Source organism: Urocitellus parryii, chromosome 5 (genome assembly GCF_045843805.1).
Source record: "Urocitellus parryii isolate mUroPar1 chromosome 5, mUroPar1.hap1, whole genome shotgun sequence".
Classification (NCBI taxonomy): Eukaryota; Metazoa; Chordata; class Mammalia; order Rodentia; family Sciuridae; genus Urocitellus; species Urocitellus parryii.
The window spans coordinates 51,554,758-51,572,262 of NC_135535.1; the positions used below are offsets into that span (position 1 = coordinate 51,554,758).

Genomic DNA, 17,505 nt, shown 5'->3' on the forward strand with positions numbered 1-17,505 from the left:
AGCAAGCAGTTCAGGGCGACTGTTTAATGCTTATTAACTTCTGTTCTCTGCATATGACCTTCAATTTGGTTATCAACCTAAATTTTAACAGATTAAAGGTTTTCTTCATTTGGCAGTAGAAACAGAAAGGTTACCAATTTTTCTCCTATGCTTTAGCATAAGAATTAAAAAAAACAATTTGGAGACAGATACTGAGGGAAAATCCACACGCACAAAACGTCCCCTCCACCACACCCAATAGAGCAGGAAGAAGAAAATCAGGAAGTTTTTGCAAATGAGAAACTTATTTTCTTTTTACAGTTTTTCTGTTCTAGCAAACTGGTTGTGTACATGCTTGGGTAACACCCAGAGAACTGGAAGGTTTTGGGGTTTTTGTCCCAGGGATCCTGAAAGGCCCTCAGGACAGGACAAAAGAAGGCTTAACAGTCTAGATAATCTTTTCTAAATAGCTCACAAGGAAAAATTGGGAAAACTTCACACTTTAAAACCACAATATCAATTCTGTCATGAAAGTCCACTCCATCAGTTCTCCAGTGGAGAGAAAACATCCCTATTTCAGTTCCATCATAAAACTCTCCGTTCCCAGCTTTATGGAATGTTGTTGCTCATCTCTGAACCTCCTTATTCAGCTTCACTGGCAAATGAAACCGGACGGGTGCAGCTGGAACCCTTACACAGCGCGCAGAGGCGAGTCCAGCACAGTGGCCAGGAGACATCATCGTTTTTTAGTGCCACTATTCCCGCCACTGGATTTGCTGAAGCTCCTGCTCATCTGAGGAAAGTGCATGGTTGGGGTTCTTTCTGTTGGACCATATAATCCCAAATTCCTGGCAGTGGCTGATTTCCTCAGTGGCTTCACACTGGGGAAAGGGCTAAAGATGGGGGTTTTTGAGTGGCTGCCTTGGGGAGGTTTGCTGGTGGCTTTGATTTCTCCAGGGGCATCAGGTAGCTCTGGAACATGCAGTTGGCAGGGCGGGTGCACCTTGGGCTCAGTTTCAACAGCAGCATCCCTTTGGTTCAGTTCCAAGGCTTCTAACTTCACCTGAACCGCAGACACATCGACATCGGCGTCCCCGAACACCGGCTCTGGAGACTGTCCTTCAATTGTCCTACCGATGCCACCTTCAGAACTGCTGCCTTCTTTTGCAGCGGGGGCTGCACACCTGGAGGAAAACTCCTCTGCTGCCCCCAGGCTGTTGGTCTTACAGCCCTCGTTCTGCTCCTCGATCAGCCCTATGGTGTCCCCACAGCCCTGGTGGCTCTTGCTCCTCGGCATGTTCTTCTTGTGGACTCGGATGTGAGTTCGCCATGGAGAGTTGAGCTTTGTTTTAAGATCTTCATAGGGGACAGGAGACAGTTTGCCTCCTGCATGACCAGGGATGTGAATGACTGCATTCTTGGCAGCTCTGTTCGTCATTTTCATCTTCTTCCCTAAAAGGAGGTGGTTTATAACTGGAGAATTGTTTACCTGAGATGGGAGAATGCTGGTCACTGGTCCTTTGTCTGAAAGAAATGGTGAAAGGCTGTTTGAAACACACTGCAGAGAAACACCCCCCACCTGAAGAGTGATCACACGGAGGTCTTCCCCGAGCCCTTTCCAGAGCCACGTGACCGAGGGCAGCAGAAACTGAATTCAACCCTAGTGTCTGGGGTGCCCAGTTTCCTCCTGTCAAAGAGGCAGAAACTGGAGGGGGAGGATACAAAAAATAAATTAAAACTACAGGGACTTTGCCGAGCCATCTTTCCTCATGACAGCCCAGACTCTCTAATGTCTTTTACAGACAGCTTTTGCTCTCAGTAACAACCTCAGAGGTCCTAGATCTGGAAAACCTTGGGAAAAACTTTTTTTTTAATAATTCGACAAACATTATGACCATATGGATAATCAGTTGTCAGCTTCTGCGAGGTAGGAAGAGAATGCACAGCATATTATGAAGTGAGAGAGATGCTAAGAAGGTAGCAAAACTGCAGTGGAATCACCGCTGCCCAGGTGAAAAAGCACTGGGGGATTTTGAGATGAAAACCTAAGGATAAAGAGCCACTCCTGTGTCTCAATGGACTTTGACAGCCAACTGCAAACTGGAAAGCACCAAGGGCTAGCAAGTGTGGTACCTCCTCCAGAGGCTCTTATCAAGTTCCCTTTCTGATACAGTATTAAACACAGAAGGCCCCAGGAAGGTGGTAACAGCCAGAAGTAGTTTGGAGAAGGTCCCTCCATCTATGTATGGACATCCTTCTTCCTTGACATCCACATCATCTGGCTCAATTCTTTCCACTCTTCTCTACTGTTGTCATATACCTCTGGGGTCACCTCAGTCTTTAATGAAAACTGACAACTGTCTGTTCTTCATCTCATGTCCTACTTACCGCAGCAGTGTTGTTGTTGTTGTTTTTAATGTCTCTGTTTTTTGGTTTTTTTTTTTTTACTGTCTCTGTGACTGGCCCAACCATTACCTATTCTCATAGTTCCTCAACCTCTCCAATTCCATCTTAAAGCTTATTACCCAGCTCTGCCTTACATGAAAAATATTTAACTCTAATATTCCTCTCTTTGACTCTTCTAGCTCTTAGGCCCTTAATCTAATTATACCCGGTACTGAGCCACAGAGACTTCCGGTTCCTGGATACCTCGGTCTTCTCATAATCTCTCATGTATCTTTGTCTCACTTGCACCCCACCCTGCTAGAAACCAGACTGATCTTTTGACCACTGTCTCACCGGTACCCCAGAGTCCAGTCCTCCCTTTGCCTCTATCACACATCCTGACAAAACTCCCACCCTCAATCCAAATTCCACATTTTCCTTCCTGAAACAGAGCCCTTCAAATTCATGACTTTCTATTTTGCTGGGTCCTCAATGATGCCAAACAATCTTTTTCTTTCCCTCTACCATTCCTTTCAACCCAAATCTTCATTACTTTCCTTAAGCTCCCCCTTACTCCCAACCCACAACTCATTCCAGCAAATAACAAATAACCCCCAATTTCTCCATGAAAGCAAAACTCTGAAAAGGCATCAATTTCCTATCCTCCCTAACCCAGGAAGCTAGAACTGCAACCACCTCTTTCCACTAAGTCTCAGAAGCTGAAGTCTTTTGCCTCCAGGTGAGGTTCATCACTCCTCCTGTGTGGTTAACCATATCATGTGTCATCTCCTCTAAAGCCTTGCTACTCAGAGTGTGGGCCCTACCCAGAAGCAACACCCACATCACCTAGGAGCTTGTTGGAAATGCCTAATCTCAGCCGCCCTCTAAACCTACTGAAACAGAAGATCCCCAAGTGGTTGATATGCACACTAAGTTTCAGAACCAATGCTGTAGAATTTGGCATCTGAGCAAGAATCCTCTCTGTGGAAGAATCACATAAACCATGATCTAGAGCAGTAAGCTTTTCCTGTAAAGGACCAGATTGTAAATACTTTAGCCTCAACATGTAAGCAAATGAGTGTACTGGTGTTCTAATAAAATTGTATTCATAAATACAGGCCATGGGCAGGATATGGCCTGTACACCACAATTTTCTGACTCGCTGACTAAAGCATAAGCCACTGAATCAATTTAACATCCAACAGCAATTGTTCACCATCCCACCCAAAGATCTGTACAGTGCCCTGAAAAAGGACTGCATGATGAATCAGAACACCTCGGCTCTAGCCCTGGCCTGACCACTCGTTACAGCTGTAAACCCAGGACAACTGTTAAGGCTTCCTCAGAGATTTAAGAAAAAATAAGAAAACAGGTGTGCCAGTGTTTTAAAAATTAAAATAGTATCATTGCTAGTTTCCTTCATGATTGCTTTCTTAATACTTCAAGTGCAGCCTCTTCCTCCTGATAACTGGAAGGTGAATTCAGTTTTTGTGCCAGATCAGTCACATGCTCCCAAGCCATTTATATCGCAGTTAATTCTGGGCAGGCATCAATTTTCATTGGGATATTCACTTACAGTAAGAAAACCCATTCCCAAATCAGCATATATTAAACAATAAAGCTGATTTCTCACTGAGATTTGGAGAATTAAAAAAAAAAAAAGATGAAGCCTGACAATCCTTGGAAAAGAGCATTTCCATCTGCATTATAACTGTTCCATACATTCCCCAGACACTGCTAACTCATCTAGGAGGCACAGGCTTTTCAATGGATGCTTTTTTTTCCCATTTCCCCTGATGACAACATCTGCTATATTACTACCTAAATGACTAGTGTATAGTTTAATTTACCAGCACACCAATGACTAAATTCTATTTTCAAATGCATGAAATTCCTAAGATTCCTCAAGTCCAAGGATTGTGTGACTTTGCAACATTCTCATCATTTGTAAAACCCCTCTCCACAAGCCCACAGAGTAAACATGTAGTACCATCGACTGCCTGCTTCTCAGGGCCTAAAAAGAACCCATGGTCTTTTTCTTCTTTAGAGCCTGATAAAAAAAAAATTTTAAATGAGATGCTAAATATGCTATTGTGTCTTGTCAGCTAAGTTCACAGAAACTGAGCACCAGTTAGTAATTCTGAGGCCCTCCGAAGGTTTCTTGTCCCTCGTTGCACAAGTTGAGATGGAACTGAAACTGACTCAAAGAATCCATTACCTGCCCTGATGTACACCTGGTGGACCTGCTGCTGCTGCTTCTTTTTGATCCTGGAGTACTGCCGCTTCAGGGCGCTGATGTCTGTGGTCATGCGTTCCATCATCATGCTGTTGAATGCCGCGTGGTATTCACTTCGACAGGAGTTGATGGCTCCTGGACTCAGCTCCGCAATGTTATTGGATTTCAGACTCTGCTCCTCATTTGGTTCTGCGCTCAGGGAAGACACACAAAGAGCAGGTCAGTGGAGAGGAACCAGGATTAAATGGGACTTAATTACACTAAAACACAGTATAGTATTTCAGGAAACTGTAAACCTCAAAAAAACGACTAGATGTTGTCCAGTCCTTAAATGAGCTGTGTGGGTTCATTGATTTTGTTACCACTCTGTTCATTAAACAGACATAAAACAACTGCTTCCAGATAAAAGTCAATGTGATTTTCTAAAATCCCCTTAGAAAGATATACCACCAGATGTCTAAAATCATTGTGCAGATTTCCATACAACTGCAAGAGGATTTATAAGGGATTGACAGCTTCTAGAGTTTAGACATTCATTAAGAGTACATCTTCCTTAAATTAAAAATACACTGTACCTGCTAGAAATGAATGTTTTGTTCATTTAGCAAACACTTCCTGTCTACTATGCATGTTACGTGATGTGGTGTCTGCTCCTGTGACATCTACAACTTGCAGAGCTGTCCCTTAAATAAAATTGTGATTATATCCAAATTGGTTTCTAGACATGAAATCAATATTTTAAACTAGTGCTCAAGTTTCTGACTGTGTTTCTATAATCTGGACCTTTGGCTCAGGCAATTACTGTAGTGAGAAAACACTCACAGTCTGTGCAGGAGAGAGAGAAGCAGGCTTTCCTAACACAATATGTCAAACTGAACTGGGAACCACCTAAAATAAGACTGAGAGATTTCAGCTACCCTAATATCTGCTGAGAATGTCTTTCAGATAAAAGCTGAACATCTCATAGATTCCCTTCTCTTCCCAAAAGAGAAGAAAATTAAAAGGGGAACTATTAATTTGAACAAAGTCAATAATAAAGACTAATGATAAAATTTAGGAGAAAATGATAGTGTCATCCTGGAGTACAAAAATGCACAGACAGAAAAACAGAACAAAGGCCCAGACTACAGAAATATAGTCAAAAACTTCAGCACTTATATTTAAGATAGTTCCATATTTTGAAATAAAAAGCTGAAATTCAGGTAACAAGAAAGGGGTGGAGGACTTTACAGAAATCAAGAGGAATTTTGTTGGATTCAAAGAGATGAAAGACAGCACACACCACGGACATACACTCAAAGCAGTGTGAATGCAGCCATTAGGCAGGTTCAAATGCAAAACAAGCTGAGGCTTGGGGAAAATACACAAAACTCACACCAAAACAGCAACAGCAGCCACCACCACCACCTTCTAAACAAGAACCAAAAAATGAAAGGTGAGCCCCATGATTTCAAGAAGGCAGTACAGTGATGCACACCTGTAATCCCAGCAGTTAGGGAAGCAGAGTTCAAAGCCAGCCTCAGCACCTTAGCAAGGCCCTAAGCAACTCACTGAGACCCTGTCTCTAAATAAAATACAAAAAAGGGATAGGGATGAGGCTCATTGGTTAAGTGCCCCTGAGTTCAATCCCAGCACAAAAAAAGAAGGCAGTACAAAGTTAGCAGAAGGCACAGAGGCTGCAGAGGTGCCTCTGTCTCTGTTTTCAGCATATCTCTATCCTCTGTGAACAGAGAAAATGGACTTCCAACCAGAAGAGGTAGAATAAATATCCTAAGGAAGAGCTGCCATCAAATGGGAAAGAATTTAGTGGGCAGACCACAACTACTTCCAAAGAGCTCATTCACTGCTAATGCCCAGACCACAGGAAGTCTGTTCTGTGCAGGAAGTAAACATGACATAGCATTTGATCCAGAGCACCACATTTTAAGAGGGACATTACCAAATTATAGGACAGTAGAGGTAAATTAAGAGAATACTAAAAGGCCTGCAATCATATCGTATTAGAAATGCTTGAAAGAATTCTGAACTTGAGTCTTAAAGATAAGCTTTGGGGAATATGACAGCTGTCCTAAAAGATTTGAAGAGATGTCAAGATAGAAGGGGGAGCAGACTTGTTCTGTTTTGTTACAGAGGGAAGAACTACTAGAACTGGTAGATGAAGCCTGACTCTTTGCAACTAGAAATCCTGAGCTAAGGAGAAGAATCTAGCAAAGCATCTTATGAAATAAAGAGTTTCTCATAATTCAAGAAATTAAAGTAGAGGTTACCATAATGTTTTGGAGTTAAAGATTTAGTCCCATAGGGGAAGAGAAGCCAGTCTATGATGGATTTCAATTAAACTCAGATGGATGTATCAAGCACCTACCATATGCCAGGCTTTGTTCTAAAGATCTAAGCACACAAAGTTGAATCAGATTAATGGGAAGCAACAGTCATCATAAAAAAAAAAAAGAGGTATGTTCTGTATGCAAAACACAATACAGAGAGATGGCATCAAATAATAAAGTGGATTTTGGTTTTGGTTTTTGCTCTTTTGTTGTTGTTTTTGTGGCACTGGGGATTGAACTCAGGCCTACCTTGCACATGCTAGGCAAGTGCTCTACCAGAAGCTACATCCCCAGCCCTGATTTTAAGTATTTCTAATAAATATTTTCAATGTCAATAACCAGGTGCAGGGAATTACTGAGGCACATGTAAGACCCAATGATAACTCCCCTTGTTACAGTGATCAACACATGTGATGATCTAATCAACAGCCAGCCTCTTTACCTTTCATCTGCTTTTGGTACTTCTGCAGCTCAGGTGCCAGGAGCCCACTGAAAGGTCCAAGACACCCTACTGCATCAACAATAGCATCTTCATCATCTGGGTCATTCTCCTCATCACTGTCTCTCACCTTACCATGTCGTCTTGGAAAACATACAAGAAGAAAAAGAAACAGTCCAAGAAAATAGTGGTAATTTTCAAAGAAGTAATACAGTCACATGGTTTAAATGACACATTTACATAATTATATGAATTACAAACAGACTTCCTTCCATCCCTGCCAACTTCTGCCCAGTCCTTGCCCCACTTAATTCACACAAGTGATCTTTGCTACCAGTTTCTTATATAGTCTTCATTTACCTAGGTATAAATATGCAAAGATAACTACATAGTTTAATTTTTTCCTCTTTTTGCAAAAATATTAGCATATTTTTTTTAATGTTTATTTATTTATTTCTTAGTTCTCGGCGGACACAACATCTTTGTTGGTATGTGGTGCTGAGGATTGAACCCGGGCCGCACGCATTCCAGGCGAGCGCGCTACCGCTTGAGCCACATCCCCAGCCCATATTAGCATATTATACATATTCTTGTGTATCTTGTTCTTAATCATAGAAGAAATTTTTCCATATTGACATAAAAACATATTGTACATATACAGCTTATGTTATGGAATCAAGCTGCTAATGGTACCTGATTGAGTTGTTTCCAATATTATACTATAGTAAATAATTCTGCAATAAATAATACTACACATACTGTGTTTTGCATGTATGAAAATAAATCTATGGAATAATCCATAAAGATAGAAACACTGAGGCAAAGGATATATGCATTAGTGATTTGGGCAAATACTGACAAATTGTCACAAAACATATAGTAATTAACCTCTCACAAGCAAAGTATAAGTGTGTCTATTTCCTATAGCCTTATCAACAGAGGATATTATCAAGCTTTTAAACTTTTGTCAGGACTTTTTTAATTTTTTTCCATATTTTTATTGGTACTTTATAGCTATACATGAGGGTGGGATTTGTTGTTTCATAATAATACATGCATGCAATATAATTTGGCCATCAGCATTCCCCAGTATTTCCCCTTTCCCTCACCTGGTCTCTTTCCTCTATTCTACTGAACTCCCTTAGATTTTCATAGGATACCCTCCCCTCAACCTTTCTTTTCCTTTTTCCTCTCTAGCTTCCACATATGAGAGAAAACATGCAACACCTTGACCCTCTGAATTTGGCTTATTTTGCTTAACATAATGTTCTCACATTTCATCCATTTTTCTGCAAATGACATAATTTCATTTTTCTTTATGACTAAATAAAACCTCATTTGTATAAAACCACATTTTCTTCATCCATTCATCTATTCATGGATACTTAGGCTGTTTCCAAAGTTTGGCTACTGCTATAAACACAGATATGCATGAATCACTCTAGTTTAATGACTTTAATTCTTTAGGCTAAATACTGAGGGTACAGTGGTTCCATTCTTAGTCTTTTGAGGAATTTTCATACCCACTTCCGTAGTGATTGTACTAACTGGCAATCCCACCAACAGTGTAAAAGTGTTCCTTACTCTCCATTTCCTCTCTAGAATTTATTATTGTTTGTATTCTTGATGGCTGCCATTCTGACTGGAGTGAAATAAAATCTCCGTGTAGTTCTGATTTGCATTTCCCTAACTGCCAATAATGTTGAACTTTTTTTTTCATATATTTGTTGGGCCATTTGTATTTCTTATTTTTGAGAAGTATCTTTGTATAGTTCATTTGCTCATTTGTTAATTGGGTTATTTGATTTTAGTGTTTTTTGAGTTCTTTATATATTCTAGATATTAATCCTTTGTCAGAAGAGTAGCTAAAAAAGATTTTTTTACCATTCTGTAGGTTCTTTCTTCACATTCTTAATTGTTTCCTTTGCTGTGCAAAAGCTCTTTACTTTGATGCCATCCCACTTATTAACTTTTAGCATTATTTCCTGAGCTTAGGGGTCCTATTGAGAAAGTGGTTGCTTGTGCTATATAGTTTCTGGTCTAATTCCTAGGCTTTTGATCCATTTTGAGTTGATTTTTGTGCAGGGATTTAGTCTCATTTATTTATGGATAACCAGTTTTCACAGCACCATTTATTAAAACAGCTATCTTGGGCTGGGGATGTGGCTCAAGCAGTAGCGCGCTCGCCTGGCATGCGTGCGGCCCAGGTTCAATCCTCAGCACCACATACAAACAAAGATGTTGTGTCCGCCAAAAACTAAAAATAATAAATAAATGTTAAAATTCTCTCTCTCTAAAAAAAAAAAAAAAATAGCTATCTTTTCTCCAATGTATGTTTTTGGCACCTTTGTCCAGAATCAGATGTCTGTGTCTGTGTATGTCTGTCTCTGTGTCTTCTATTCTGTACCTGCTTTTATGTCAGTACCATGCAATATTTGTAACCATAGCTCTATAGTATAAGTTGAAGTCAGGTATCATGATGCCTTCAGCATTGCTTTTTTGGCTTGGAATTGCTTTGGCTATTCTGAGTCTTTTATTCTTCCAAAGGAATTTTAGGATTGTTATTTCTAGTTTTGTGAAGAATGTCATTGGTATTTTGATGGGGATTGCATTGAATCTGTAATATTACCTTTAGTAGTATGGACATTTTAATAATATTAATTCTGCCTATCCATGAACATGGGAAGTCTTTCTATTTTCTTGTATCTTCTTCAATTTCTTTCTTCAACATTCTATAGTTTTCATTGTAGAGATCTTTCACCTTCTGGTTTAGATTTATGCCTAGGGTTTGCTTTTTTGTTTGTTTGTTTGTTTTTGTTTGAGACTATTGTAAATGAGATGGTTTTCCTGATTTGAGTTTCTGTCAATCTGACAGATAAAAAACAAATCTAAATTTCTAGTTTTACACAGTATTTCTCATAAACTTATTGATGCTTTTTGCCTATTCCTGTCATTTCATCACTTTTCAATTGGGTGGACATTTTTTTAAATTGATTTCTAATTTTTTTTTTATATTAGAGATGTCAGTCCCTACTTTGTATATAAGTTAAAACTATTTTTTTTTTTTACAAATCCTTTTGAGTTAGCTAATGAAGGTTTTGTTTTATTCTGTTTTGGTTTTGAGCATGAAGAAAATTATTTTTAAAGTGCTTAAATTTTTTACCTTGTTTGAGTAAGTTAATAAGACTTTCTCAATTCCAAAGAAGTGGAGGAATTCTTCCACATTTTCTTCTGCTAATCATTTCATTTTTTTCCATTTAACACTTTCATCCATATGAAATTCATTCTGATATATGATACCCAATATGATTCTACCTTACTTTCCAGATTTACCATTTACTAATTAGCATATCTTTTAACCATTGTTTTTTTTTTTGGTTCTTTTTAGATATATATCACAGTAGAGAGTATTTTGACATATTATATGGATACAAAGTATAATTCATTCTAATTAGGATCCCATTTTTGTGGTTGTACATGATGTGGAGTTTCACTGGTGGTGTATTCATATATGTTATGTCCGATTTAGTCTACTGTGTTTCCTATTCCCACCCCCTATCTCTTCCCTTTGCTTTTTTTTTTTTTTTTTTTTTTTACCATTCTTATTTCTTCTGTGAAGTGTCTGTTCAATTCCTTTGCTGGGATTGATTGGGTTGTTGGGGGGTTTTTTGTTTTGTTTTGTTTTTTGGTGTTAAGTTTTTTTAATTTTCTATATATCCTGGAGATGAATGCTCTGAATCACAGGTGGCAAAGATTTTTCTCCAATTCTGTAGGCTCTCTCTTCATGTTCTTGATTGTTCCCTTTGCTGAGAAGCAGCTTTTTAGTTTGATACAATTCCATTTGTTAATTCTTGATTTTATTTCTTGCACTTTAGGAGTCTTGTTAAGGAAGGCAGTTTATAAGCCAACATGATGGAAAGTTGGGCCTACATTTTCTTCTAGTAGGCACAAGGTCTCTGGTCTAATGCCTAGATCACTGATCCACTTTGAGTTGAGTTTTGTGCAATGTGAGAGATAGAGGTTAAGTTTCATTCTGACTACATATGGATTTCCAGTTTTCCCAGCACCATTTGTTGAAGAGGCTATCTTGTCTCTCATAAACATTTATGGCACCTTTGTCTAGTATGAGATAACTCTATTTATGTGGGTTTGCCTCTGTGTCTTCTATTCTGTACCATTGATCTACATGTCTGTTTTGGTGACAATACCATTTGTGTTACTGTAGCTCTGTAGTATAATTTAAGGTCTGGTATTGTGGGCTTCTTATTTTTCCAAATGAATTTCATGATTGCTTTTTCTTATTTCTATGAGGAATGTCATTAGAATTTTAATAGGAATTGCATTAAATCTGTATAGTGCTTTTGGTAGTATGGCTATTTTGTATTCATCTCATTCCACCATCTTTCCCTCTCTTTTTATGATATTTTAAATTAGCTCATCTGCTTGTGCACACTAGTTCCATACTATCTTAATTACGAGAATTAAAATATATTTTTAAATAAGTTAGGGGCTTGCTAAATACTCCCTCAGAGTATGTTCCAAACTTCTGTGGAAAGTACAGTTTTAGAAATCCCTCTTGAATTTAAATCAAATCTTTAGGAAAGAGCCATTCCAATTTTTAAAATTAAATTACTTAAGACCAAATTACTTCGTACATATTTCCAGGTCTTAATAAATATTGATTTATAATAACAAATTGAGGTGTTAAGTCTCGCATCATGAAAACAACAAGAAAGAAAAAAAAAAAAAAAAAAACAACTTACCCAGAAACTGAAGTGGGTTTAGCTGTGGCTGGGAAGGGTGTAATGTTGTAGGTGTACTTTTCCCTCAACTCTGCCAGTTGTGGAAAAGGGAATGGTGCCATAGAATAAACAGTCTGAAAAACAAAAGTGAAAAATGTCAAGACTGAAACAGTGGCCTGATACAGCTATTATCAAGCCCAGAAAACACTAAAGTTTCATGAGATTGAGGATGAAGAGGAAGATACTGCTCCTCACCTGCCAAGTGGGAGAGATTATACTTCAATATCCCCTTTAGAGAAAATAATACTGCAGATTGAGAATCTTTATCCAAAATCCAAAATGATCCTATCTGAAACTTTTTGAGCACCAACATGATGCCATGAGTAAAAAACTCCACACCTGACCTCATTGCAACAGGTCGCAGGCAGAATGCAGGTGTGCTAAAAATATTACATAAAATTACCTTCAGGCTATGCATACAAGGTGTATGTGACATACGTGAATACCATGCCAAGACTTGGGTCCCAGCCCCAAGATTTTTCAAGATGCATATGCAAATATTCCCAAATTTGAATCATTTCTGATCCCAAGCACTTTGCAGCAGACTACCCAATCTGCATTGAAAAAAACAGCAGTTGAGTCCTCAAATCCACCCAGCTGCAGCCGGGCACTCCAACTGGTGAACAGGGGTGGGCAAATGGAGGCAGTCTGGCTTCCTCCTGTCATTTGATAGATGGGGTAACTCAGAGAGCTATGGCTCCTGACACCTCTGTATCAAAGAACCCATCAATGTCCTTCATATGTAGGGCTTTTTTTTTTCAGTGCTTTGATAATTTTTGTGGACATTAATGTTAACTTTCTAGATGCAGTTAAGTCTTACAAATGATCTTGATCACAAGTTTTCTCCAAAGATACCACCTTTTCAAATGTCTGTGAATGAGTTCTAGGTGAAAATTATTAGCTGTTATTTTTTAAAAGGAGAAAGAAAAAAAGAAAAAGAAAAAAAGTGACTAAGGCAGAGACAATCAAAAACTATGAAAAAAAATAAAAAGCATAGAGAAGCATCTACACTTCATCAGAATCTCAAAACTATGTATCATAATTTCAGCAAGAGTAGTCTCACTTGCCCTCTTATTTTTATTAACAATTATTCCAAACATATTACTTCAATCCTTCAGGTTCTTATTCACCAGCTGTATCATCCCCAAAGCAAAGGGGACAGTAAACTACTATGACCCCAAATGATACCCCCTTTCTGTTCCTAAAATCTTACCAAGCTAAAGGAACAACGGGAGCAAGTCTGAGCTGGAAAGTCCAGATACTTATGATCTTTCTCTTATACACACTGGAACTAGGGCAAGTTAGTGCAGTGTTATCTGGACAAAGCTACTTTGTTGCATGTACCCCAGGACAGTTGCTCTTGGGGATACTAGTCAGACAAGCAAACTAAGCAAGCAAACTAAGCAAGTGATGACGTCACTGTTTCTACAGCCTAAAAAATAAAACCCCTCTTTGGGGGGGGGGGGGGATGGGCACCATGGAATTGAGGACACTATGGAAAGGATGTGTGTCACTTGTCCAGCCAACCACTGCAGGACAAAACGCAGCAAAGGCGAAGGAGCACTGCTTGGCAAAGCACTGTGAGAGACGGGGGTACTGCCAACCTGCTGCCACTGAATTCTTCTTAGGAAACTGGTCTTGGTGCAGTCACTGATCTGTCATAAGCTTTCCCCAGTAAACCATATGTCTCCCACGCTGTGTCTGGGCACTTTTTTCTGGGCTGTCTGCAATCTACTGCATTGCCTGGGCACAAACTGAGCTATGGAAAAGACACCAGCAAATGTGTATTATTCATAGTTTCATTTTCCCAGGATGCAAATCAAGTATCTTATGACATTTTTCTAGGAAAATATTTTAAAAGTGCTATTTTTCATTTCAGCAGGACTGCTTCTCTGAAGGCTGATGTGTTTGCTCATGGGTAGGGAAATGAGGGCTTTGAAGGGAGTTTAGTTGTGCTGCTGTTTCACTTTGTAGTTCTGTGCACTGCTGTGACAGGTCATTCTAACAGCCTCCACATCTGACTGCCCCTCACCTTTGTGGTATCCACTTACACTTTACCATAACAACCCAAGATCTCAAACAAATAAGTGTTGGCTAAAATTCCTTCCCTTCAATTTTTTTATGCTTACTGTACAAAGCTACACAGCTCTTCAGGACCACAAAAGTCATCTCTAAGTTGTCTTTTTACATATGCTACATTTTTGATTGATTATATCCAAAAGGCTGAGAAGTGGCACAAAGTGTCTCTCACTTCCAAAAAAGAAACAGAAGACACCTTGTGGCTTCCATTTAGCCTGAAGTGTGAGATTACATCAGTTCCCAAATTTTTGGACTTCCTTTCCCTCATCTGAAAAGCGAAAAGTGTGAAACTCAGGACCAGGGTTACCTCCAAAAGGAGAGGGGGTAGAAAGGTCAGGGAGAAATATTTGAGGGTATTCACCATGTTATTAATGTTTTATATCTTAAGCTGGGTGTTGGTTATGCAGGTTTTGTTATACAATTCTTAATACATTTTGTGCGCCTAAAATAATTCATATAATTTTATTAATAATGTGGTCAGAGTGAATGCCCATGTTCTTTGAGCTCACAAAAGTATCCAACAGCTACCCCTGTAGAACTCTCCCCTCCTTGCTCATGTGACCACATCTTAGCTCCATGCACCCCTTTGAGAGGAAGAAAAAGATGTGAAATTCTCTCCTTTGCACCCTAACTTTTGACCCAGAGAACAGTACCTCCTCTTGAACCTCAGTAGGAGCAGCATGTGCCCAAATATACTGACCACCATATACCAAACATGCTTCCACAGTTGGGGCAAGAGCCAACCCTCAAAGGAGAATGGGAGTGGGGAAGGGGGACGAGAGGGAAAAAAAGGAGGGGAAATGGAGGGTCATGAACCAAAATTGATTTCCACTCATGTATGAGTTTTTTGGGAAGAACCCAGCTACTATGTATAACTATAAAGCTCTAATCATCATCATCATCATCATCATCATCAACCCGCCCCCTCATTCGTGTGATCTTCTTTCCTTAACAATTGAGAAACTTGTTTCAGGCATTTAAGAAAACCATACAAATCAGATTCAACTTTAAAAGTTGAGATTATTAAATAATAATAATAAGAAGATGATTACTAAATGCTAGGAATTTCAAAATTCCTTACAAGTGAAATGTCTCACTGAGGACAAAAAGTAGGGTGTCCAGTTAAAGATTTGCCTGTTTCATTTTTGCCAGTTTTGTAGCTGTATTAGAAAATTCCCTTGTCCAGCCTTGGGAAGGAAGTTTGGAAGAGAGGAAAGGCAAATTCCTTCTGCCTCTCCTTCTCCCATCCTGCCCAGGGTGGATGGTCTCAGTTCACTAGAGCTGGACACCTGGCCAAAAAGGAAACTGGCTCCACTGGGCATTCAGTCCCTTCCATTAAAGGCTTTACCTTCTCGGTTGTTTACTTGTAGTGAATTCTTTAAAGAAGTAATCAGTGTTCCTGAAACAAACTTGTTTATAGTTCTTCACGTACATTCACTCACTTACTCGAAGGGCTCGTGTGTCTGAGGCAGCACTGTCTCATGAGCCTAAGTATCCCTGGCACAACCTGCAGCACTCAGGGTACACAAAAACCTCTAAGCTTAAACCTGGGGCGGTGGCGCATGCCTATAATCCCAGCAGCTTGGGAGGCTAAAACAGGAGGATCCCAAGTTCAAAGCCAGCCTCAGCAAAAGTGAGGCACTAAGCAACTCAGTGAGACCCTGTCTCTAAATAAAATACAAAATAGGGCTGGGGGTATGGCTCAGTGGTGTAGTGTCCCTGAATTCAATCCCTGGTACAAAAAAAAAAAAAAAGAAAGAAAGAAAGAAAGAAAGAAAAGAAAAGAAAAACCCTCTAGGCTTCCAACTTATAAATTGAAGATTTTATAACAGATTCCAAATCTCTTAGAGCCAAAATATGTATAGTAATAGAATGCTAGGGTCCAAAGGAATTTAACACAATGTAATTCAACCTCCCACCCACACAGAAGCTTCTTCTAGCACATCTCCAACAGATGGCCTCAAAGGCGCTGCCTAAACACTCCCAGTGATGGGCCCACACTATTCTGCAGGACAGACGGTTTTAATTCTTGACAGAATTAATTAATCAAACATTGTCTCTCTATTGAATAAGTATCCACATCCTTGGGATTTCTACCCAATCACTGACGGAAGAAAGCGAACAGTGTGGGTCCAAGGGCATGTCTTGCCTCATGTCACGTGAGAACTGCCTTCAGATAATAGAAAATCACTCACAAGCACTTTGGGGTGAGGTTTCTCTAGCACCTACAACTCTTCTGATATTTGCATCTAACCCACATTTCTCTACATTGCCCTCAAGGAATCTACCAGAGATGTGGTGAAACGTCCTACTAAGATTCAGATAAACTGCTTCATCGGTACTCCCCCAATTTTCCTACTTAACATTATCAATTTAAAAGAAAAAATATAAAAAAGGTGGGGGATATAGCTCCGTGGTAGAGTACTTGCCTGGTATGTAAGAAGCCCAGCACCATTCCCCTGCCTCCCCACACCCCCCCAAAAAAAATGGAAACCGCTAATTAAAGGAGTGATCTTCAGAGGATAACCCAGCATATTAGTTTATGTACAATATTTAGAACAGAAAGAAACAGGAAAGCCCAAAAGAGAAGAATCCTTTCACATCTTTGCATTCAACCCACAATTTTCATCTGGAGCAATTTCAAGTTTGTTGGAAGATTTAGAGTCTATCATAGCCAGATCACAATCATTGAATTTTTTTTTAAGTAAATTCAGAAAAGAGTAGCTTAGAATGGCATTCACCATTTCCACCCCACTCCTGACCCTTGGGCACTAGGTCCTCTTTCCTCCTCAGCCCCTGTGCACACCCTTCTCAGGGCACATACCACACTGTTAAAGGAGCCTATATGCCTCATAAGGATAGACCCCATATCTTCTCCCATATGTATCCCCAGCATGTGGTACAGTACCTGACAACTAGAGATGCTCAATAAATATTTGGAAAAGCTAATGCAGAGCCTAGAAAATGTGGCTGGGGCATTGATTTTACAAAGAGTACCAAGAAATACAGATGGCTTTAGAAAGTAGAACAATGAGGCAATCAAAGCAATAAGTATAGACAATCACTCAGGCAGCCAAGTGCTGATGACTGTATTGGAACAGAAGGAAAGAGAAAGGAGGGTTGTCACCTATGAGTTTTGTTTAACCAAGTGAACACTGATTTAAAAAGAAAAAGCAGAGCCAGGTGAAGTGGGATATGCCTGTAATCCCAACAGCTCGGGAGGCTGAGACAGGAAGATCGTGAGTTCAAAGCCAGCCT

General features: G+C 39.6%; 1 protein-coding gene across 3 annotated transcripts in view; it reads right to left on the bottom strand.

The window, feature by feature from the left end:
• Positions 1–663: 663 nt before the first annotated feature.
• Tbc1d30 (TBC1 domain family member 30) overlaps positions 664–17,505 on the bottom strand; it is an 83,770-nt gene continuing 66,928 nt past the window's right edge. For 2 of the 3 annotated variants that reach the window (XM_026392973.2, XM_026392974.2), the window contains 4 exons: positions 12,130–12,242; positions 7,370–7,509; positions 4,583–4,789; positions 664–1,503 (listed from right to left, as the gene is read on the bottom strand). In XM_026392973.2, the coding sequence (XP_026248758.2) occupies positions 716–1,503; positions 4,583–4,789; positions 7,370–7,509; positions 12,130–12,242 (1,248 nt within the window). In that variant the 3' untranslated portion in view covers positions 664–715. The remainder of the gene's footprint in view (positions 1,504–4,582; positions 4,790–7,369; positions 7,510–12,129; positions 12,243–17,505) is intronic. The other variant, XM_026392975.1, reaches the window with a different exon arrangement.